The 24,765-nt window shown below is 46.9% G+C and overlaps 1 protein-coding gene across 6 annotated transcripts in view; it reads left to right on the top strand.

The window, feature by feature from the left end:
- Nucleotides 1-4,879: 4,879 nt before the first annotated feature.
- HIPK1 (homeodomain interacting protein kinase 1) overlaps nucleotides 4,880-24,765 on the top strand; it is a 71,366-nt gene continuing 51,480 nt past the window's right edge. For 4 of the 6 annotated variants that reach the window (XM_044283466.1, XM_044283468.1, XM_044283467.1 and 1 more), the window contains exons 1-2: nucleotides 4,881-5,336; nucleotides 5,491-5,656. In XM_044283466.1, the coding sequence (XP_044139401.1) occupies nucleotides 5,590-5,656 (67 nt within the window). In that variant the 5' untranslated portion in view covers nucleotides 4,881-5,336; nucleotides 5,491-5,589. Of the gene's footprint in view, nucleotides 5,337-5,490; nucleotides 5,657-24,765 lie in introns of all 6 variants that reach the window. The other 2 variants (XM_044283465.1, XM_044283469.1) reach the window with 2 other exon arrangements.

Here is a 24,765-nt window from a genome sequence, read left to right as displayed (position 1 = left end):
GATGGGGGTTGGAGTAGAAAGATCTGTGTAAAATGTGGATGGGGGTTGGAGTATAAAAGATCCGTGTAAAATGTGGATGGGGGTTTGAGTAGAAAGATCTGTGTAAAATGTGGATGGGGTTGGAGTAGAAAGATCTGTGTAAAATGTGGATGGGGGTTGGAGTAGAAAGATCTGTGTAAAATGTGGATGGGGTTGGAGTAGAAAGATCTGTGTAAAATGTGGATGGGGGTTGGAGTATAAAAGATCCGTGTAAAATGTGGATGGGGGTTTGAGTAGAAAGATCTGTGTAAATGTGGATGGGGGTTGGAGTAGAAAGATCTGTGTAAAATGTGGATGGGGGTTTGAGTAGAAAGATCTGTGTAAATGTGGATGGGGGTTGGAGTAGAAAGATCTGTGTAAAATGTGGATGGGGGTTGGAGTAGAAATGATCTGTGTAATGTCGTTATCTTGCCACAGGCAAACTGAAAGCGGAGCATCAGCTGTGTTTCCCATTTCTACAATGTACGAAATTGTTAGTAATTATACTTGAGGTTTGTAATTATGAGAGATGCTAATATCCATTGAAATAGCATACCGTTACCGAGCTCAGCCAACATGCGAGGGTCTGTGACACGGTATAATATATAACTTACTCTTTCATCTGAAGGAGATGGACGTAGAAGATGGAAATTGTGTTCATTCATTTCTATGACACTATGGGCTCATGCACCGTGCGCTGCCCGTGGCCGTATTGCAGCCCGCAATACACTGGGCACCGGCCGCGTGCAGCCGCATCACTTCAATGCGTCCGCAATCCGGGAGATGCGGTGCGGAATCACGGATCGGAAGCCCATGGAAGCACTACGGTGTGCTTCCGTGATCTTTCTGGCCGCGCCTCGTCCACACCGCAAAAAAGTAGTGCATGCACTACTTTTTTGCGATGTGGACCCTCGGATGTGGATCGCTGACCCCATTAAAGTGAATGGGTCTGAGATCCGCTGCGAATGCCCCACGGCTGGTGCCCGTGCATTGCTGACCGCAATTTGCCCTTACGTTCGTGGGCATGAGCCCTAACCATGAGGCCGTTTTCACATGGTCAGTATTTGTCATCAGTACTTACAAGTCAAAGCCAGGACTGGAAGCTACAGAGATAAAGTATAAAATAAAAATGTGCGCCTTTTCTTTGTAATGGACCCGATCCTGGTTTTGGGTTACAAAAGCCTCACGCACACGACCGTTGTTTTGGTCCGCGTCCCAGCCGCAGTTTTTGCAGCTTGGATGCGGACCCATTAACTTCAATGGGGCCGCAAAAGATGCGGACAGCACTCCGTGTGCTCTCCGCATCCGTTGCTCCGTTCCGTAGTCCGCAAAAAAAATATAACCTGTCCTATTCTTGTCCTGTCAATGGCTGTCCGTGCCGTTCCGCAAATTGCGGAATGCACACGGACGCCATCCGTATTTTGCGGATCCGCAATTTGCGGACCGCAAAACACACAACGGTCGTGTGCATGAGGCAAAACACTGATGAAAAATACTGACCAAACACTGACTGTGTGAAAATGTCCTAGGGTCAGTCCATGACAAGATGGCCAGTGTTTCATCCGGGAAGATGTCTGTGAAGGATCTGTGTTTGGTCCATGTCTTTTACCCTCTGTGTGTCAGCCATATTCCATGTGCACTGCTGAAAAAAGAATATTCAGAGGACCTCCTATCAATGGTCTGTGAAAAAACCCGGAGACATCACTAATGACGTCCACGTTCTGTCAGTGGCTTTCCTGCACCCATAGAAAATGACCATGTTTGGTCCACATCACAGACCAAAGTAGTGCATGCCACCGTTGCTCTTCCACTGACCAATGGTCAGTGTAAAATCACTGATGTGTGACTAAGGCCTCATGCACAAGACTGTGCTGTTTTTTGCGGACCGCAAACCGCGGATCCGCAAAAAAAACGGAAGCCGCCCGTATACCTTCCGCAATTTGCGGAACGGAACGGGCGGCCCAATGTAGACATGCCTATTCTTCTCCGCAAAACGGACAAGAATAGGACATGCTTTTTTTTTTTTTTGCGGGGCCTCGGAACGGAGCAACGGATGCAGACAGCACACGGAGTGCTGTCTGCATCTTTTGCAGCCCCATTGAAGTGAATGGGTCCACACCCGAGCCGCAAAAACTGCGGCTCAGATGCGGACTTGAAAAACAGTTGTGTGCATGAGGCCTAAGCAAATTAATGGATCCGTGTGTTGTCAATGGAGAACATGGACATCAAACATCTGTGATTCAAGGGCCTAAGGTCTCAAGCACATGACCGTTTTTTGGTCCACATTTTTTTGCGGACCGAATTTGCATCACCAAATTATAGAACATGTCTTAGGCCCCTTTCACACGAGCGAATTTTCTGCGCGGGTGCAATGCGTGACGCATAGCACCTGCACTGAATCCTGACCCATTCATTTCAATGGGTCTGTGTACATAAGCATTTTTTTTTTCACGCATCAGTTCTGCATTGCGTCAAAAATGCACCATGTTGTATAGAAGTGAATGGGGCTTCAGTGAAAAACGCATTGCATCCGGAAGCAAGTGCGGGTGCGATGCGTTTTTCACTGATGGTTGCAGGAGAGGTTGTTTGTAAACCTTTCGTTTTTTATCACGTGTGTGAAAAATGCATCAAAACGCATTGCACCCGCACGGAAAAAACTGAACAACTGAACGCAATCGCAGACAAAACTGACTGAACTTGCTTGCAAAATGGTGCGAATTTCACTGAACGCACCCTGAACGTATACGGACCTAATCCATCACGCTTGTGTGAAAGAGGCCTTATTCTTGTCTATTTTGTGGATAGGAATAAGCATTTCTACAACGGGGCTCGTGAAAACTGCAGGATGCACATGACCCCGCATTCATATTTTGCATATCGGCGATTTAAAGGGGTATTCCCATCTTAGACAATGGGGGGCATATTGTCTGATAGGTGCAGGTCCCTGGGACCCGCATCTATATTGAGAACGGAGCGGGGAGCGCTGTGGCTGGAGGACCCCAGATTTCCCGGGGTCCGTCCACCACCAAGCGCTGATCCCCACCTCTCCCATAGAAGTGAATGTGCGGCCCATGCTCCCATTAATTTCTATGGGGCAGACGACAATAGCTGAGCCAGCGTTCGGCTATTTTCAGCGGCCCCATAGAAATGAATGGAGGGCGGCTGCGCAATGCGCTCTCCTTCACTTTCGGGACTCCGTTCTCGATATAGGTGCGGGTCCAATGGTGGGACCCGCACCTATAAGACAATGGGGGCATATCCTAGCGATATGCCCCCATTGTCTGAGATGAGAAAACCCCTTTAAGGACTACAAAATAAATGCGGTTGTGTGCAGGAGGCCTAGTCTGGATTTACATCCTCCACACCCTTTGGTAAATCTGCATATAGCTGCATTATACACTGGGGCCCATTTTGGATGTGGAATCTGCAACATGCACGCAGCAGCGTTCAGGACGCGCAGTCTGTACGGCTTCTTAGTATAGCACACGTGAGAATGTTCTGCTGCCTGTCATCGGCAACACTTAGACCCCATTCACACGTCCGCATTTTTGTTCTGTATTTTGCGGAACGGAATTGCGGACCTATTCATTTCTATTGTGCGGCCCGGCTCCGGAAATGCAGACCCGCCCTTCCGGGTCCGCATTTCCGTTCCTGAAAAAAATAGAACATGTCCTATTCTTGTCCGCAATTGCGGACAAGAATAGGCATATTCTATTAGTGCCGGCGATGTGCGGTCCGCAAAATGCACATTGCCGGATCCGCAAAACATGTTATGGACGTGTGAATGGACCCTAAGGGCCCTATTAGACTGCCCAAAGTTTTGGCAGGACAAGCGCCGATCGATGACAAATATGTTGATCGGCACTCGTTTGCACTGGCCTGTTAGGCTACATGCACACGACCGTATGTGTTTTGCGGTCCCGCAAAAAAAACTGATGACGTTCTCTTTTTTTTGCGGATCCATTGTAATAATGCCTATCCTTGTTCGCAAACGAGAAAAAAATAGGACGTGCACAATTTTTTGGGCGGGGCAACGGAACGGACATACTGATGCGGACAGCACACTGTGTGCTGTCCGTGTTTTTTGCGGACCCATTGATCGCACAGGGATATATGCTGCGTAATTAACTTGCATCCGTCGTTTTGATGGAAGATGCAAATCAGCAGACACACAAGCATTTGCTCATTCATCATCCGATCAGCGGCAAAATGATATGGTTTAATTATCGACTGTTAGTATAAATGATTGATCCCGATAATTACCCAGAAAATCACTAGGTCTAATACGGTATTTAGGCTGCGTTCACATCTGCATGGAGTGAATGCCAACGGATCCCATTATAGACAATGTGATCTGTCAGGTACCGACATATGCTGGACCCATTTTGCGGACCCTAAAGGCTTCATGCACAAGTTCAATCCTTATTTTTGCGTATTGCACACAGGCTCATTTATTTCTATGGATCTGCCAAAAACGGACGTCTGCAATCTGCATCTGTGGTCCGTTATTGATGTTCTTGCCCGTATTGCTAAGGAGAGCGGTAATTTATAGTAACGGGAGTGAGAAAAAGTTTGGTTTGTACATGGACACAGGTGAGTATAGGACTTGTACAGCATTTAGTGCCAGGGCCCCTTTTAGGTAACTTGGCCCTCCCCTTTAACAGCCCCAGCCACATTTGCAGTACTAGCTTCTTCCATGGGGACTACAACAGTAAATGACGGCCCAACAGCTTCACAAAGAACGAGATCTCCACAAAGTTGGCAGAGGCAGTGCGCATGCGTAGCCTCCCTGCACGCTGCGCTTCTCCACACGACCCGAGCCTGCTAGTCCGTGACGTCAGCGGGAAAGTTCCATTAGCAAAGGGAACTGCCTCCTCTCCATCGATTGGTAACGCCTGCGCTGTGCTGTCTCCAGCTTCCATTTGTCAGGTCTGGCTGTGTTGCTGGCCGTGGAAGCTTCCCGGGGTCTCGGTTCTTTCTAGTCTTCCACAACCGACCCTCATCCCCCGGGAACCGTCACTCGGGGCCAGCACACTGACTGTACAGTATCGTGTGAGAGTCCGGCAGCTTTCCTGGGCCCGGTAACGGAGACCGGGGGAGAGGGGAGGTGATAGGGAAGGAGCGCAGCAGAAGAGCCGGGGACGGGAGGAGCGCAGGCCCGCGGCTCAGTCTCATTGTTATCTGGCCTGATCTGGGAGTGAGCCCGGGCGGCTACACACAAGGCCCCTGCTCTGGCCTTGATGATGATCCGGCGGCGGGGGTCCGGCTCTTCCCCGGCAGCTCCTCTCACCAGCGGCTGAGCCTACATCACACCGGCGGTGAGTACAACTGCTTTCCAGGCCGATAACGATCGCCTCTTCCTTACACCAACGATCGTCTGCCACCATTGCGTTATTTAATAGCATTAATCTAGTTGATTGCATGTGACAGTTTGATGAGACCCATAGGTATGATTTTTGTTTTTTTCCGCAGGAACCTGGCACAGTACCCTATAAATCTTGTGCCCCACTTTACCCCCCCTGCTGCTTCATCTGACTTACGTTCCTTTGAGGTGATCTTGTGCCCCGAAGAATGAACTGCTGCCTCCCTGTTGGAGCCTGGCGGGCTGCCTGGGCAGCAGATGGCATCACCTGTGATGGTGAGAATAGGAGCAGCGATCTGGGCACATCCCAGATGATGCCACATGTTCTCAGGAGAACGCTCAGGGTTCCGTTAATGCCAGCGACATGTAGGATTGTTGACTCTGTGATTTGTGGGATTACGGCTTGGCGTGTGCAATAAAGATGGCTGCTTGGTATGTGTGTGGTTGAGAATTCTGGGCAAACTGGGTGCCTCCAATATGGCTGATGGTGGGGTCACTCAGCTTGCCCGAGGATGGCAGATCTGCCAAGCTGGGCAGTGTTTGGACCCTGGCATTTTACATTCCTCCATCACTAAGTGGGTTTGTTGGTCTGGAGTCTAGGAAAGCTGGGTGGGTGGCATCCTTAGTGGGGGCTGTAACGTTGGTCATTTTGGGCGCTGGTTCCCGATGAGGGTATACAAGAAAGCGTTCTCTAAAGCTTCAGCTTGAGGTTTGGTAAGGACTTTGACGCCCTTATCGACCTCTCTAAGATTCGTGGAGTTCCTGACTGGTAGAAATGGATGTTTTCCACCAGGACCAGAGGAGTTGTGGTTTGGGATATTCCTGCAGGGTTTCCACAGCATAAACAGTTTGTCTGCATTTCCCCTTTAAGAAATGGTATTCTAGGAGGGTTCATTGCCAGTTGGCAGGTATGTGCTACCAGCGTCAGGAGCGAGCCGTGCCAAGTGAAATTACTCGCTGTGCGCTGGATGGTTCCAGTTTATGGAAACTTCTTATCGGTGTCTGTTTTTTTATTCCTTCCTTAGATCATTTGTGCTGAGCTGCTCTGGTGCCAGGCAGCGAGGGGTGCAGCAAGCGCTGGCATTACATAACTGGTCTCCTGTGTGGTGTTTCTCACATTCTGTCCGAGGTGATTGCATAGATAGAGGCTTCCTGTGTTTCTTCTCTTACTTGTAGCTCTTTATATGCTTGTTTATACAGCCTGCAGCTCCTGGGCCTATCTGCCCATTACTCAGGGGTCTTGTGTTACAGCCCCCCCCCCTCCGGGGTGTAAGAAGATCAGGGTGTGTAACTCATGGTAATATATTCTGTAAGAACCAGATGTTCTGCGACCTGTGCCTCTTAAGAGTTTCTATAGTCTAAGGCAGGGATCCTCAACCAGCTGATGGGAAAACAACTCCCACAATGCCCTTCTGTAGGATGATAGTTGTAGGCTGCCGGGGAATGATGGGAGTTGTAGTTTTGCAACAGCTGGAGGGCCACAGGTTGAGCATGCCTGGTCTAAAGCAAGGATGCCCAACCTGTGGCCCTCCAGCTGATGCAAAACTACAACTCCCAGCATGCCCAGACTGCCTACAGCCATCAGGGCATGTTGGGAGTTGTAGTTTTGCAACAGCTGGAGGGCCGCAGGTTGGTCTAAGGCCTTGTGCACAGAACTTATTTTTATTTTTTGCAGATCCTAAATTATAGGACACGTCCTGTTCTGGTCCATATCGTGGACAGTCCTCTTTTATTGATGAGTGAGAAATACTGACTGCCCTCGGAAGCTATCCATAGTTTGCAGACTGGAATCTGGACACTGCTGTGTGCATGAAGCCTAAAGCAAGGACGTATGCAGAGGCAGGTCATTTCTAGACAACATTTTTGTCTTCTGATGTTCGCGCCCAAGTTTCGCCGTGTAGCAGGGCAGCCATAGCAGTGCCGGATTTTTTTGTGTGCCGTGTTGCAACCCAATTCATTCCTATGGCTGCCCTTTGATACTTGGGTGCGCGACACTTGTCACACCCGAAATTGCAGTGCAGCCAAACCCTAAATCTTGCAGTTGTTTATAGGAATGGCTGACGATCTTGGATCACATTCTGCTCCATGCGATTGTCTAATCCTGTGTAGAAGGGGAAGGACAATACGAGCCGGTGCTGCACGTGGCCGAGAACCACGTCCGCATGTACAATTGTACAGGTAAATCTGCACTAGCATAGCCAAAGATGTGCAGCTCGGTAACATAGCAGCCATGTGTGGCTACCTCTCCATCTGGCCTTCAAACGAAGGGTACGGCCACAGAAATATCCACTGTGAATCCCAAATCTGCATGAATGCCGTGCGGTTTTGCGGTGGTCAAGTGCCTAGTTGCGCAGCAGTAACTCCACGTTGGTCAGTGGAAAAGCAACGGAGACAGGCACTTCTTTGGTCAATGACCGAACCCGCCTATTGAAGTCTGTGGGCCCATGAAAACCACTGGCAGGACACGGGTGGCTTCCATGTTCTCTCAGTGGTGGTCACTGACCGTTGGTAGGGGTGACTGGAAATCCCTTTTTCAGCCCAGCCGTGCTCATAAAATGCTGACGATACACAAAGGACATAGAACAGACACACGTATGTTATGGATGAAACACTGACTGTAAAATCTGCAGGATAACTTGACATGCTGGGGATTTAAAGGGGATAAATATGGCTGACCTATCCTCATGATAGGTCCTCAGTGCGGTGGGGGTCCTATTCCTGGCCTCATCATAGTATGCCCAGCAGCATATGGTGGCTGTTCTTCAATAGAACTGAGCTGCAGAGGGCAATGTGACCAGTGGACACAGCTGATTGGTGGGCGTGCTGGTAGTCGGACCCTCGCCGACTTGATATCAGTGACCTATCCTGAGGTTAGGTCATCACTGTTTAATTCCCGGAAACCCCCTTTAAAATCCGCATAGCAAGTGTGTCAAGGTAAAAGCTACTTTCACATGTGCGTTTTGGTTTCAGGTTTTGAGATCTGACCAAAATGGATCAGTTTCGATTACACATCAGGATGCATCCGTTCCGTTAGGATGCGGTTGTGTAAAATCGAAACGGAACAAACCGGATCCATCGCTGAATACATTGAAAATCAATGGGTGAAGGATCCATTTTTTTCGGATCCTAAAAAACCTGGTTTGTCACCGTTGACTTACATTATTTTTAGTGACTGATCCGGTTTGTTCCGTTTTGATGACCGGACACAAGTACAGCTTGCAGCGGTTTTGCGTCTCATCACAAAATGGAGTGCTGATGGAACGGAGGACGTCCTGAACGGATCCCTTTCCATTCAGAATGCATTGAGACAAAACAGAAACGCTTTGGCCCGGTTTTGAGATCCACTTCCAGAATGCCAAAACGCAAATGTGAAAGTAGCACGTTTTTGGCGGCGCGTCCACTTTGCTACTACTGTAAAATGCTGCTGGTTTTCCTGCACAGAAAAGTTGCCTCCATTAATAAGTGCTGATTGAGTCCTTGGAATCTGACCCTTTCTCCGCCTCCCCTGACATGGCGGCTGTAGGCAGATTTCTCATGGTGACCGACCCTTCTCCTCGCAGGTGGGAATGTAGACACCACGTCATCCATCCACAGGAACCTCTTTTGTCTCATTGTTGAAGTTCTCCTGTAGTTTGAGAATCCTGTGCGGCCACAGGTCACGGCTTCTCCTCCATGCTGGGCAATAACAGGGCTTGTTTTCTGAAGGAGGTTGTAACCTAGCTGTAAATGCTGCGTTATCAGTCTTCTGCAGGAATGATTGACAGCAGGACGGGGTGAATAACATTTTATCTGCAGGATTGGATTCCCAAAAATGTTACCGTATTTCTTTTTTTCCTTCTTCATGTCAGCACTTGAAGGCCTGTGCCGAGAACCTGCATTTCCTTGGCAACCTAAGCTCTAACTATAGCTTCAGAAAAAGTGCCGCCCCTGCCCATAGGTTGTCTCTGGTATTACAGCTCTGCTCCTTGGAGTAAACAGAGCTTTGGACAAGATTGGTTCTGGAAGCCATCAGCATGCTGACACTATAGGTCATACATTTATCATCCCGTATGTGCGTTGCTGCTCATGGGTAGTTAAAGGAATTTATTGATCACTGATGGTTGTAAGATGTGATGCACAAGTCAATAAATGTTTAGGTTAGATCCTGGAAGTGTGATCCGTTGATATTTATGTTGGGCTGCAAGACCACGTCCTGGTGGGGGATGGTGGCCAATTAGACCAGTAAGTGAAGATAAACATGGCTGTTGTGCATAAAAGCAGGAGAACAACTCCCTAGGAGAGCCTTTCGTTGGAGGATAGGGGAGGGGGGGACATATCATTTTTCCTGGAATGTGTCTGGAAGATGCAGGCCAGAAACCCAAGACTGCAGGAAGCTGTAAGGAGGACTCTTGTTCAAAAGTGTGGACTGGTGACTGTCACATGAACGTTTTTAAACATGTCCCTCTTTTTTCCGGACAGATACTGTCATCATTCGGCTGAAATGATCCCTTGTTAAATTTCACCAAGAAACCATTGTTTTGGTTGAGGTCCTCCATTTTGTTTAACTTTAGACTAATGTTTATTTGCTCTTTTGGAGACTATTAGCAATATGTTTATGGTGAGCCATGATCTTAGATTTCTTTGTTTGTATGCAGACAGGTTATTTCAGTTTAAAGGAGTTTTCCAGTATTTTAATAGTGATGACGTATGCTTCCGGATAGGCCATCAACAGCCTGCAGTGATCAGCTGTTCTGCTGTTGCTCCAGTGCTGGAACTACACAGGTCCATGTCTGGTTTCCGCAGTGCCGCTCCCATTCAGTTTAATAGGAGATCTGCTCCAGTAACCAGCTCCATCCACTACACAATGGACCTGTGTAGTCCTAGCACTGCTGGAGTCCTGCCGATCAGATATTGATGGCCTGGCCTATCTGGAGCATACGTCATCAGTATGAAAGTACTGGAAAACCCTTTTAAAAGAACAATTCTGAAACTCTCAGTTGGTGCCTCCAAACCTCTTTTAATGAAGAAAGTTTCCCTTAGCGCTGTACCTGGTATTGTGTGTGGATTCTAGGGGTGTGACCTGAAATGCACCACTTGTGGTCTAGTAGTGTACATGGACAGCTTCTCCATGCCTGGGCATCCCTCATGTGTAAGCTATGTGAATTCAGTTCAGGCAGTTCATATATTTGAAGAGTGTCTTTAAGGGAACCTGTCACATTGAACATGTTGCCTGAGCTGAAGCAGATGTGCTATAGAGCAGGAGGAGCTGAGCAGAAATGATATATGGGATACAGTAAAACTTGTATTTTATACATTTATATCTGTGTTCATTCTGAGCTTTGAAGTCAAGGAGGCGGTCCTATCAGTGATTGACAGCCTTCCCTCTATGACTGAATACAGCGAGAGCTATCAGTCACTGATAGGACTGCCTCCTTGACTGGTCAGGGTTTGGTTTTCTCTAATTTGGAAAGCCAGTTGTTGACATTTTGAAGGTTTTTCGCCTGGCCATTCACATAATAACATAGCATTTGACTGAATCACTCCCGATCCCCTCATATACATACCGGTCAGACATTATTCATTAGGAAGAGGTGAAGAAGCTGCTGCCAGACACCTCAGTCTGCGGCTTATCTCCCAGAGAACAAAAGGATCGGGCAGATGAATTCCAACTGCTTGATCCGTATCTCCATGTACACTAGTTAAGAGGCCCCATACACATCAGATGGCTTCCCGATTAGGCCAACATCTAGGCGTTTGAGAGAAGCATTCTGGTTTTGGGAGTGGGCTTGTTTGTTCTTCTAGCTGTGTCTACCTAGGAGAGGCAGACTGACGCTCAATCTTCTGCCAGTGAAATGTACTGTGGATTTAAATAGTCTCTACAAAAGATTAAAATGCAGATTAGTCATGGAGTCTATGGGTCAGGTCACTTCTTGTATAAAAGGGTGGCGTTTAGGAATGCAGTTGCTTCTAGGAAGCTGACTTTTCATCATCTCAGGACATTCTTGGCTGTTGTATTTAAGTGGCTTTGAGAACATCCAACTCCCAGGAGCTCTAAACCCCCACCGCCTTGCAATTGTTTTAGTGAGCCCTTTTGTTTGCCCGACTGCAGCCATTCTGGATTTCTGTGTTGATTGCCAAATGTTTTGAGTTGGGTTCTTAATAGCTGCCTCGAGCATGGCTTTGATGACCCCCAACATCTACATTGGGCCGAACTTTTCTGTTGGCCAGTTATCAGGTCTGGTACTTTATGGGTCTATGGATGATATCTTATAGTTTTCTCTAGTTATTCAGTGTTTTGGAGTACATAATTGTAATGTGGTTTGAATTCCCCCTACATCTTCCAGTGTCTGAGCTTTAAAAGGCAGGACAGTCATGTTGCTGACTGTGTGTCTTCACCAAGAGTATCTTGTGATAATGATTACATACATAATTTTGTAGGTGATCAGGGGACTGACATGTCTTCTGCCTCATAATGACACCTTCTCTCCACTGATAACTCCCAAACTTCATACACAATTTAGTTGTTTTTGAGGGGCACTGTAATCGGTGTCTTATTCCAGCTTAAAGGGGTTGTCTCATCATGGACAATGGGGGCACATCGCTTGTCTTATAGCTGCGGGTCCCACAGCTGGGACCCGCACCTATGTCAAGAACGAAGCCCTGCAAGTGAAGGAGGGTGCACTGCGCATGTGCAGCCTCCCTCCATTCATTTTCTATGGGGCTGGCGAAAATAGCCGAGTGCTGGCTTGGCTATTTCCGTTGGGCCCCATAAAAATTAATGGGAGCGGGGGGTCGCACATGCGCGGTACGCTCCCATTCGCTTCTATGTGGAGCCCGCTTGGTGGTGGCCGGACCGGAGTGCTCCAGCCACCACTTGCGGGCCTCCGTTCTCTATATAGGTGCAGGTCCCTGCGGTGGGACCCTCACCTATAAGACAATGGGGGCATATCCTAGGGATATGCCCCTATTGTCTATGATGAGACATATGCTTTATCTGTTTGCAGAACCTGCAGTAACCCAGCATGGCCTCTAGACTTGGAACAGGGCTGTTCTTCCTGCTCCATTCACACTGCTAGTTCCAGGATCGGAGGATGCAGGGAGCAGCTGATCAGTGGGCGTGCGTGGTGGGGGACTATGAGCAATTGGATATTAATCATTAGTATGAGGATCCTGGAAAAAAAAAACTTAAGCAGGTCAAACTAGGCCGAACCAGCTGAATTCTGTGGGATCAACATGCCCAGTTAGTTGCTCCTTTGTAGATACTCTGCTGCAAGAAGTATCATGTATTAATCCTGCAGTGGATGGGTTTTCTCTGCCTTAGAGGGGCGGCCTCTTTCCTTAGAAATTGTATATACATTCATCTTTGTTCATTGTTTGGGCATTGAAGGTGTAAATTGGCTGTTGTAAAACCATTTGATATGCACATATTTGGAGGCGACATTTCCATGATTGGATTTGTGCAGAGTGAGGGCTTTTGGCCTTCCTTTTATGCTCAGTCTTAATCCCTTTGTTTTCATCTTTTAGGAGGGTTATTCTTTTTGCTTTAGATGGTTTTATTTGTTAAAATGCAGTTGAGTTTTTGTCATTAATGAGCTAGTGTGCCCACTTAATGTCCCTACTGGGTGAGCTCTTGGCTCACAGGTTTAGGACTACTGTTAGCATACTGTTTGTTGTAAGGACAATGCATGCTAAAGCCTTAAAAATCTGGCACCTTGACTTCACCCCTTACATTTGGGAGTGTTTCTTCAAATATTTCCTTGGATATGATATTCATGGAAAAGCCTCAGAGGGGCATTGCACACTCCTTTCAATGTCTAGTGGACTGCTTACCGTGTATCCTGATTTTCAGAGGTCATAATTTGGTTAAATTATCCTATAATTGTTGAGATCTCTGATGGAGAACCATCTAAGTAAGATCTGTCCAGTAGTTGTACAAGAGAAAGTTGGAGTAGAAAATTAAACTAAAAACAGCAATCTGGTTAGTTTCTTTTGACCAGTACTCCGATTTTCCTTTCTGGCCCTTTTGGTAATTCTTGGCTTTACTACACGGATAGTAAGATTTGGGGTTTGGAGAGACCATGTTTTGGTTGAAACCCTACTCGAAAAATGATTCCAATGGAAGCAAATTTTGCTGCTCCTTGCTAATTATTTTTTGGTGTCTCTTATTGCATGTTTGACCATTGAGCAAAGTCTCGCGGTTACGTTCTCCTAGTGCCCTCTGGCTTTTTAACACAGAAGGTAACTCCTGCCAGTTGTGGTGGGCACAACATGTAACAGAACGACGTGTCCTGGTATTGCATAAGGCAGAGTCCACAGCGTTGTACAAGCTTTGGAAGAAGCACAAGTATTTTCTAGTTTGGAGTTTCTCAGGAATCTGGGTGGGGGAGGTCCATCTGGACTAATCTATTATTAAATATACAATCTTTCATTTCCATACACTGGTCCTTTTTGTTTGTCAGAAACCTCCCCCCCTTGCTTCCTACCGGACTGAAAATAGCAGAATGCAATCTAAGGCCGATCACATTACTCGTGTATTTTTGGCTTAATCTGGGGGATGTGAGCCATCGTATAAGCACTTGTTTGTTATAAGCAGATATCAAGCCCAGGCAGCTTTACTGCAGGCCGCCCTTTCCATCTCATCCATGTGTGTAGTAAAAGATAAGGTGGCACTTAAGGGTAGAGAACTGTTCCTCCAGTGTCCACACCCTGTGCTCCTCTCCTGGCTCTTTCCTGGAACCATTCATCTTGTATGGAGACAATGTCCAGGCGGGAGCAGATATCTGTTAAAATGACTTTTTTCAGCTTTGATCAGTAGCCCCCTTCGCTGTAAGCCCTGCGCTCTCTTCTCGGGTTACTACCCAGCACTCATGTTGTGTAATCCTAGAGCCAGCAAATGACCAAGTACAGAGGAGGGGGCAGCCCCGAGAGCTTTAACCTGCTGTATTTTCTTAAGCTTTCAGTATCGATTGACTACCCTGACTTAAAATGTCACATTATCCAAAAAAACAAAAACAGCTTGACATTCTATTATATTTTGCATCACAAAACAAAAAACTAATCAAACAAACTTTACTTGCTTAAAGGGAACCTGTCACCTGGATTTTGTGTATAGAGCTGAGGACATGGGTTGCTAGATGGCCGCTAGCACATCCGCAATATCCAGTCCCCATAGCTCGGTGTGCTTTTATTGTGTATAAAAAACGATTTGATACATATGCAAATTAACCTGAGATGAGTCCTGTACGTGACTCATCTCAGGTTAATTTGCATATGTATCAAATCGGTTTTTTTTACACAATAAAAGCACACAGAGCTATGGGGACTGGGTATTGCGGATGTGCTAGCGGCCATCTAGCAACCCATGTCCTCAGCTCTATACACAAAATCCCGGTGACAGGTTCCCTTTAAGGCATTTTCCGCCACTCGCCCTTGCACAGCCATGAGAACGGGTTTGGTATAAGTGGTGAGGTTGGGCGGCATATTGTTACAACTTAGACCTCCCAATTTGTCTGCAGTGTTGACCAAGCAAGATCATGACCCAGCATTTTGGCCCCCTCCCGCCCCATCAAGATAAGCTCAGAAATACTCAGCTGCCAGATGTTTGCTGTAACTTCGTAAGGACTTCGGAGAAGTACTGCAAATGGTCCATTTTTTGTGGCCTTTTTTTTTTTTACTATAAAAAAAAAAGAAGCAGAAAAAAATGCATGGACAAAAAGCCATCAAGGAATTTCATGGCTTTTTTTTTTTTTTTTGCAAGCCTAAAATCTAAAAAAAAAAAAAAAAAAAAAAAAAATGATCAAAGGGGTTTTCTGACAATTATATTAATGGCAGGTCTCCTGGTAAAAAAAAAAAAAAAAAAAAACCTCCCCCAAGATATGCTTTTGGGAGGTCACCATTCCAATAAATTCTTAGCAAGGTTTCCTAGCGTTTATCTGATGTGTTCGGGCCCTTGTGCCTTACTAGGTGCTCTGTTTGACCACCGATGTGAACATCTCCATGGCTGTCTGTCATTGGTGCCCCACATTGTGCCTCTAATTTTCAAATCTGGCTTTTCCAGGAGTAGAATATCCATGAGCTATCCCCAGGCTGGGTCATCAATATCTGATTGGTGGGGGTCCAGCTCTCGGCACTACCGCTGATGAGCTGTGGTCTCCTCACAGCACAGTGCCCTTCGGTGTATAGTGGTTGTGCACGGTATTGCAGCCCAGGCCCATTTGCTTGAATGGAACTGGGCTGTACATAGACCATGTGTCTGTTGAACATTGCGTCACTGCTCTATAGAGCGCTGTGGCCTCTTCAAACATCTGATCGGTGTAGTCACACCCCTCACCGATTAGATGTTGAGGACCTATAAGGATACGTCAATGTTCTACCCCTGAAAACCCTGTTAATGCTTTCTCCATGTTGTTCCATGTTGTGTTTGTATGGACACCAGAAGGCAGGCTAGCGCTTCAGGATCCTGGCTGAGCTGTCGGCAGCTCTGTTGTGCGTGACTGAGCGAGCACAGATCTTCTGAAAACTGATGAGTGTTGTTTGCTCAGGATGTCAGTTATTTATCTATCTGTACATTCATTTGCTATCCAAATAGTTGAGCTGTGGCCTGGGAAATGACTACAGCAGTCTTCTGTCCTCATGTGATCCAGCATCTGTCATTTTTCACATCCTTTTTGATTATTTAGGTTTGCACTTTTTAACTTTTGTCGAGTTTCTTCTCAAGAAACCCCCTGAATGAGCGATCATGAACATGGGCGCCAGTAAGGAGCTGTCGTAGTGGGCTTCTGTTACCAAACCTAGATGAAATCCTTCAAAATGTTAAAGATGTTTTCCAGATATTTAAGTGAGGTCATCACATGGCCAAGGAAGAGGCCGCAGCGCCTTTTCAAATAGTTGATTGGCTGGGGTGCACAGAGCTAGACCACCACCGGTTAGGCTACTTTCACACTAGCGTTCGATCGGATCCGTTCTGAACGGATCCGATCGTAATAATGCAGACGGAGGCTCCGTTCAGTACGGATCCGTCTGCATTATATTAGCTAAAAAAAAGCTAAGTGTGAAAATAGCCTCGGACGGATCCGTCCAGACTTTCAATGTAAAGTCAATGGGGGACGGATCCGCTTGAAGATTGAGCCATATTGTGGCATCTTCAAACGGATCCGTCCCCATTGACTTACATTGTAAGTCTGGACGGATCCGCACGGCCAGGCGGACACCCGAACGCTGCAAGCAGCGTTCAGCTGTCCGCCTGTCCGTGCGGAGGCGAGGGAGCGGAGGCTGAACGTTAGGTGCAAGAGCTGCCTGAGTCCTCGGTAGAATACAGTATATAGATTTGCTGTAGATAAAGGGGGCCGTAGTGTCTGTTTTAACATCTACTTACGTCCGCCATGTCCTAACAATTCTGGAGCATCTATTCTTATAAGGCCTCTTTCACACGACCGTATTTTTATTTTTTTTCCCCCGTTTACGGGCCGTTTTTTGTGTTCCGTATACGGAACCATTCATTTCAATGGTTCTGCAAAAAAACTAAATGGAATGTACTCCGTATGCATTCTGTTTTTCCGTTCCGTTGAAAGATAAAACATGTCCTATTATTGCCCACAAATCGCGTTCCGTGGCTCCATTCGAGTCAATGGGTCAGCAAAAAAAATAAAAAAAACGGGAACACATACGGAAATGCATCCGTATGTCTTCCGTATCCGTTCCTTTTTTGAGGAACCATCTATTGAAAATTTTATGCCCAACCCAATTATTTTTTTTCTATGTAATTACTGTATATGCCATACGGAAAAACGGAACAGAAACAAAAAACGGTACAACGGATCAGTGAAAAACTGACTGCAAAACACTGAAAAAGCCAAACGGTCGTGTGAAAGAGGCCTGACTGTGTGCCATTCACTTATTATTCCTTCTAGAAGGTCCAGGTGGCTATTACCAGTTGGGGGTTTGTCACACTATCCAGTCAGTGCTCCCAGTGTCAGACCGTGCAGAGACGATAACTGATGACACTCATCTGGACCTTCATTGCAGACTCCTGGCAATTCATTCATAACTTCTAGCAGGAATAATAAAGGAACAGCGTGTCCTAGAGTCATAGGAATAGATGCTCCAGGATTGTTACTACAGACGTGTCAGGAGATGTTGCGTATCATTTAGAAGTGCATTGGAGCAAACGAGTAAAACTTATTAAAAGGCGTCTCTTCATTTGGAATTTCTTGGGCCTCATGCACGCAACCGTAGTTTTGGTCCACATCGAATCCGTGTTTTTTGCAGAACGAATGCGGACCGTTAATTTCAAAGCCGCAAAAGATGCAGACTGCACATCGTGTACTTCAATTTCGCAGCCCTGTATAGTATAAAAAATGATATAAAGTTCCATTCTTGTCCGTTTTGCAGACATGCATAGACATTTTTAACATAGTGCGGTACCTGCGGAAGGGAAAATGCGGGATGCACACGGCTGATTATTTGCGGAACGCAAAAATGGCTACTGCTGTGTGCAGACAGGAGGTGAAATCTCTGCCGGCTATGAGCCGTTGTACATTTTTGTTACGTTTTGTGCCACTTTTTTTTTCTTTACAGATGGTTAGCACCAATATGGAGTGTGCCTTGAAGACTTATACCTGCCTCTGGTACACTAGAGAGTGCCCCGGCTCCGTTATTGGATCGCTCTAGATTGGAGGAAGACGATCCTTCACCCAGTTAGTGGGCGAGACTCTATTCTGTGGTGATATAACAATTCTTTTACATGTACTCCTGGAAAATGTGCTTTCCCATGTAAAATCCTTTTTGTTTTCCTTGGAACGGGAGAGCGGTTGGTGAAGCCGGAGCACTCCGCTTTTATTTTCTCTGCTTGTCATGTAACCCTTGTCCTAACGTGACATTAAAGCTCCTGGCACAGTCTTGGTCTTTTGAAGTTGATACCAGCTGTTTTTACTACCGCCAGGAAGGGAAATGAATGCTGAGCCTAGGTGCGGCTCGCTCGGCCGCATGTGTATTTTTCTTCGTGCTTGTGCATTCACCATTCACCCTGCAAATCCAAATCCTAAAGGTCACTACATAGTGTGCGACCTACTGTTTCTCCTGCTTTTCTCAAGGAGATCACATTGAGCTTATTCCTGAGAATACTTGATGATCTGGCCAACATTTTCTGCAGTCACAGCTTCTAATAGGTTAAAACTGGACGTAGTGCCAGCCTTGTCGTGGACTGTCCGTTAATCCTGCTTTGTCCCATAATCTTATTTTCTGCAGTCCCAGACTCAGCCTGTGGACAAGAGTGGCGCTGTTTCTGAAAAAATAAGAGGCCTTTTTAGGTTTTATCTCGTTTAAAGGGGTTCAAACCCCATTTTCATATACCTTATTATGGAATTCTGAGTTAGGACTCATGCACACGAACCCGCAAATAGCAGTCCGCAGTATATGGGCACCAGCCGTGTGCGCTCCGTATCACAGATCTGTTCACTGGAATGAGTGCACAAGATGCGGAGCGGAAGCACTACAGAGCACTTCGGCCTGTGCTTCCTCAAAGAAATAGACTGTTCTATTTTTTTGCGATGCAGACTCAATCTTGTGAATTGTGGACTAATTTAAGGGCTCATCCACAACCGGCAGGCACACGGCCAGTGCCCCTACATTGCGCACCGCACATGTTCGTGTGTATGAGCCCTTAAAGGGCTTTTTCTGGGCTGACGACAAAATAGTAATTAAATAAAAGAAATAATTAAACCCATTTTACAAATTGAAATTATTAAGAAAAAAAAAAAATAACTGATATTGCGGCATCTGAAAATGCCAGACCTATTAAAATATAAGACTATGTATCCCAGGTGGTGAACACTAAGGGGGGTGGGGAATCGTTTATTTTTTTATATTTTTTTTTTGTTTGCCCACTTCGCCTTCAGCAGAAAATTGCATTAAAGTAATCCAGAAGTCATGCATACCCCAAAATAGTATGCATAAAAACTACAGATCACCACGCCAAAAAAAAGAGCCCTTGCACAGTTCCCCAGATGGAAATGTGGAAAAGTTACATCTGTCAGTATGCGGCGATGCAAAGAATTTTATTACTGTTTGGTTTCCAACTTTGCGATGCATTGTGCGGAAAATGAAATGGTGCCTTTAGAGAGCACAGAAAAAAAGCAAGCTATGTGAATGGAGTCAGGAAGGGGTTAAAAATAGTTTGTGCTGTTTTTTGACCGGCACGCAGATGAGTTTTAGGTGGACGGAAAGGGCCCCTACGGTGATTGGTGTCTGCGTGCCCTGTCCATCAGTAATGACTGCCCGCGTCTAAGAAGTTGTAATTATCCCTATTTTTAGAGTCTGTTGATTGCAGATGAGCCGGCGGAGACAGACGGGGCCGTTGGTGCATTGCCGGTAAGAGGCCCGTTGTCGGTACAGACGAGGCTTAGAGTGTTTTATGGAAATACAGATTGAAAAACCAGAGCCCTTCTGTGACAGGAAGGGATTATCCTGGAGTAAAAATAGAGCAGGGCCAGATTACGTAAGTGGTTCAATAATTTACTGCTACATCAGAAGTCTTTCTGCGTGTACATCTGTGGGGGGCTTAGTAATGAGCGACCCCGGAGATCCCAGTGGAGCAGGTTACTGGAGTTCTACTTTAATATCTGAACAGCTTACCTCACCACTTCTAGACCAGAACTACCATCGTAGAAGTGTGTTGTGGGCACGCTCTGTTGGCTTTACCTGCCTCCAGCTTTCTAATAGGGGTTGACTCTCTTATGGTAGACGGTCTGCTTCCATGCTGAACACCATACACCTAAACAAAAATATCCTACATGGCCAGCATTATCCAAAATGTTCAAAAATCATCATTAGGCCTTTGACTAATGTTATAGCGTTTTGGGTCCAGAAAACATTCCACCTTTCCCGGACTGAACACTGCTCCTCTGTGCCGAACTCTCTGCTTCATAATAATTTCTGATGCCGTGAGTTCCCGCCTGACTGCGCATCTGCTATAATGTATTTGCGGCATTATTGGCGTACAGTAGACCTGCAATCCGGCATCATTAGGATGCTGTGTGTTCGGAGCACAGTCTGGGAGATGCAGCCATCACACAGAGTGTTGCTCGGGTGAAACTGGCCTTAGCTCTTAGACGGTAACTTTTCTGAGAGTATAATGAAACTATTATCAAATTGTCAGCGCAAAGTGCGTATCAGATCTGACACTTCTAGCGGTTGTGTGATATAACCACATGAATTTGCTGTATGTGCTTCTGGCTCCAGACGTGCGTCATCGCTGTGAGAAGCAGTTTAGGCTTTTCATTTAAAGATGATTACTTTAAAGGGAGTCTGTCACGTAAATGTCACTAATATAATTACCAGCAGTGGTCATCAGAACGTGGTAAAAGCCTTATAGCCATATCATTTCTGTCATCTGGGTGTTTATTCCATGTCCAGGAAAAGCAGCTCCCATGTGCCCAGCTGGGCGGGCTTTCCTTTTCAAAGTGCCCTTGTCTGCCTCCTTTCCTCGTTGTCTGCTCCTCCCCTATCCTCCTATCACCGAGAAGTCAGGGGAGAGGGCAAGAAGCCCTGGGAAGTTAGGGGAGGAGCAGACGTGGAAGGCCGATGGGCTTATGCACTTTGAGAAGGAAAGCTCCCCCAGCTGGGCAATTGGCAGTCGTTTTCCATTTGGTGACGTCACTGTCTGGGCTCCAACCCCCTGTGTGGTGACGTCACTGTCTGGGCTCCAACCCCCTGTGTGGTGACGTCACTGTCTGGGCTTCAACCCCCTGTGTGGTGACGTCACTGTCTGGGCTCCAACCCCCTGTGTGGTGACGTCACTGTCTGGGCTCCAACCCCCTGTGTGGTGACGTCACTGTCTGGGCTCCAACCCCCTGTATGGTGACGTCACTGTCTGGGCTCCAACCCCCTGTATGGTGACGTCACTGTCTGGGCTCCAACCCCCTGTATGGTGACGTCACTGTCTGGGCTCCAACCCCCTGTATGGTGACGTCACTGTCTGGGCTCCAACCCCCTGTATGGTGACGTCACTGTCTGGGCTCCAACCCCCTGTATGGTGACGTCACTGTCTGGGCGCCACCCCAGAGACGCTCCCAAAAAAATCAAAGGTTTACATGTTCCTGCTGTTAAAGGTGGTCCCATTGCAGGTTTTTCTGTGGGGCCCTGTGGTTCGTAGTCTTTCTGGCCTCATAGTTGCATGCAGCACCCACTGCCCTCTATAGGCAGGGACTGGTCACCCTTGTGCTGCAGGACAGGAAGGGATTGTATCATTTAGCACAGTGTTCTCCAGCCAGGGGGGGTTCCTGGGAAAGGATGGGCTCCCTGGCCCCAGCCCAGGGGCTCCCCAGCTGTCACTTTTATACCAAGATGCTTTGGAGAACAGTCATCGAATGTCAGCCAAGTTCTCGCCCTGGACTCGAATGATAGAATGCCTTACCCCCTATGCCAAGCTTCATTTGCATAGGAGTAGGTTCCCCTACAGTAGTGAGGTTGGGAATGGCAGGTTTGGGGTAAGTTGTGGCAACCCCCATTCGGCAGCTAATAAAGTGCTCCACAGTAGACCTCTTAGCATTCTGCTCTGGTTGGCCGTGTCGGACATGTCATTTCAGCGCAGAATGAGTTACAAGCTGGGCGTTTTGCATTGAATTCTTTATGGAAACTAGAAGTAGTTTCTTATTTGCCTCTGAAAACTTGTCTTTGTTATGCTGTGAATTGTGGCCTTCACTTGTGTGAATCCGAATAGGGGGGGGCGGCGTGTGATAGGAAAAACAACACCGGTTCTTTTGAATGTCGCCACAGCTGCGCTTTCTGCATTCATCTCGTGATAATGAAATAACCCGCACAGGACATTGGTGACTAATTTCCAAGGGTCACGTTAATCGCCATAAGCGGTCGCCTTGTTCTGCTCAGCACCAGTTGACTGCTGGCGTTTTTTCTCTTTCCTGGTTTGCCCTCTGACCTCCAGGCTAGAGTCCCATTTTAATAGCTAATCCCCGTCGCTGTTCAGAGGCAGCCATGTCATTATGCTGAGCGGAATTACAGGTTTGCTTTCCTGACTTTAGAAAGCTGTGGACACCACAATTATCAGATGCCAAGGAGCCTCAGTCCTCCACCATCTATGAAGTGAACCTATAATACAAGTCCTCTATATAAAGTGTCCTCCATGAATATGGATGTACATGTTCCTAGTGGGTCTGGTCATATGGGGACCTCTGTCTGTGATGGCTAGAAGAACATTGAGCTCCTCCCAGCCCTAAATGGCTGCTTGTGGTAAACTGTAGAACAGGCTTTTCGCTGAACGTTAGCTTGTGTGTGACTGGCTTAAAGGATCTATCCATAATTAGAAAACGATGGCCGCTTTCTTAAAAACATTGGAAGGAAGACGGCATCTAATCTTGGACCCTGGATGCCTTTTATCATACACTATACGAGTGTATTACTGTAGTGCAGCGGTGGCATGAAGCTTTAAAGGGGTTGACCAGGTTCAGAGCTGAACCTGGACAGCCCTCCATTTTCACCCCGGCAGCCCCCCTGACATGAGCATCGGAGCAGTTCATGCTCCGATGCTCTCCTTTGCCCTGCGCTAAATCGCGCAGGGCAAAGGCATTTTTCAGAGTTCCGGTGACGTACCAGGCTCTCCATGGGGCTGACAGGAACCCCGGTGACGTCACCGGCACTGATGGGCGGGATTTGGCTCTGCCCTAGCCAGTAAAACGGCTAGGGCAGAGCTAAAGCCCGCCCCTCAGAGCCGGTGACGTCACCGAACACACTGCTGGGCGGAAGTTACCGCCCGGCAGTGTGTTATTAAAAACAAAAGAGCCTGTGCCCTGCGCGATCTAGCGCAGGGCACTGGAGCGCATCGGAGCATGAGATGCTCCGATGCTAGGCTCAGGGGGGCTGCCTAGGTGAAAATAAGGGTATGTCCGGGTTCAGCTCTGAACCCGGACAACCCCTTTAAAGCGTCATAGCAACCAATGACGCCGTGCGCTCCTGCTCTCAACAGGAATCCAGGCCATGTTACCATGGACCGCTCTCGGCCGTGGAACACGGCTGTGTGCATGAGGCCTAACTCATCATAATGCTGTTCGACCCTGTCAGATGAGCAGAGGTCAGAATGGCAAATCACACTGACACGCTGCGAGTTTCTCTTATTGAACTCGCTCGTCTGTCTAAAGGGATTGTATGACAGTGCTCCAGACAAAAAAAAAATACCTAGTATCCAATGGCTCCTGAACTGAAAAATTTAGGAGCCAAATCGAAACCGAATCAAAATTTTGGTATCGTGACAACGCTTCGCCGATCAGATCGGGGTAGGGTTGTTTCAATACCAAAATTTTGATTCGCTTTCGTCACCATAAAAAAAAAATTGCGATACTCAATACAACGCAAAAAAAGTCACGTGCATTTTTTTTTGGCCCATAATAGAACAGTCCTATCCTATTTTTGGGGGGTGACAAGATGACTATAAAATGGCAAATCGCATGGTTTTTATTTATTTGTCTGTCACGGTGCTCATCGCATAGGAGATATTTTTTAATAATTGAATAGTTTGGACTTTTCGGACGCAGCGCTAAGTAATATGTTTATTTATTGTTTATATATTTTATATGTAAATTTGGGAAAGAGGGGTTCAAACTTAATATTTTAGGGTACTTTCACACTAGCATTTTTCATTTCCAGCATAGAGTTCCGTCACAGGGGCTCTATACCGGAAAAGAACTGATCCGTCATATCCCCATGCATTCTGAATGGAGAGTAATCCGTTCAGGATGCATCAGGATGTCTTCAGTTCAGTCATTTTGACTGATCAGGCAAAAGATAAAATCGCAGCATGCTACGGTTTTATCTCCAGCGAAAAAAACTGAAGACTTGCTTGAATGCCGAAGGCATTTTTCCCCGATAGGAATGTATTAGTGCCAGATCTGGTATTCAAAATACCGGAATGTTGGATCCGTCCTTCCGGCATGCGCATGCGTAAAAAGATACAAGACGGATCCGTCTGTCCGCATGACAAGCGGAGAGACGGATCCGCCCTTGCAATGCATTTGTGAGATGGATCCGCATCCGGATGCGTCTCACAAATTCTTTCAGTCACATCCAGATCGGCGGATTCGGCAGGCAGTTCCGCCGACGGAACTGCTTGCCGGATCACACTGCCTCAAGTGTGAAAGTAGCCTTAGTGTGTTTATATATTTTTTTATTTTTTATTTTTTTTATATACTTACTATTAGCCCACTTAGGGGTTGGAACCCTTGTCCTATTCACCCTTAGGCCCCTTTCACATGGGCGAGATTACTGCCACGGTGCAATGCGTGAGGTGAACGCATTGTACCCGCACTGAATCCGGATCCATTCACTTCTATGGGGTTGTGCACATGAGCAGTGATTTTTCACGCATCACTTGTGCGTTGCGTGAAAATCGCAGCATGCTC

The sequence above is a fragment of the Bufo gargarizans genome, chromosome 3, assembly GCF_014858855.1.
Source record: "Bufo gargarizans isolate SCDJY-AF-19 chromosome 3, ASM1485885v1, whole genome shotgun sequence".
NCBI classification, from domain to species: domain Eukaryota; kingdom Metazoa; phylum Chordata; class Amphibia; order Anura; family Bufonidae; genus Bufo; species Bufo gargarizans.
The sequence above is the reverse complement of the archived record's forward strand: the minus strand, read 5'-3'. Positions and strand labels throughout refer to the sequence as shown.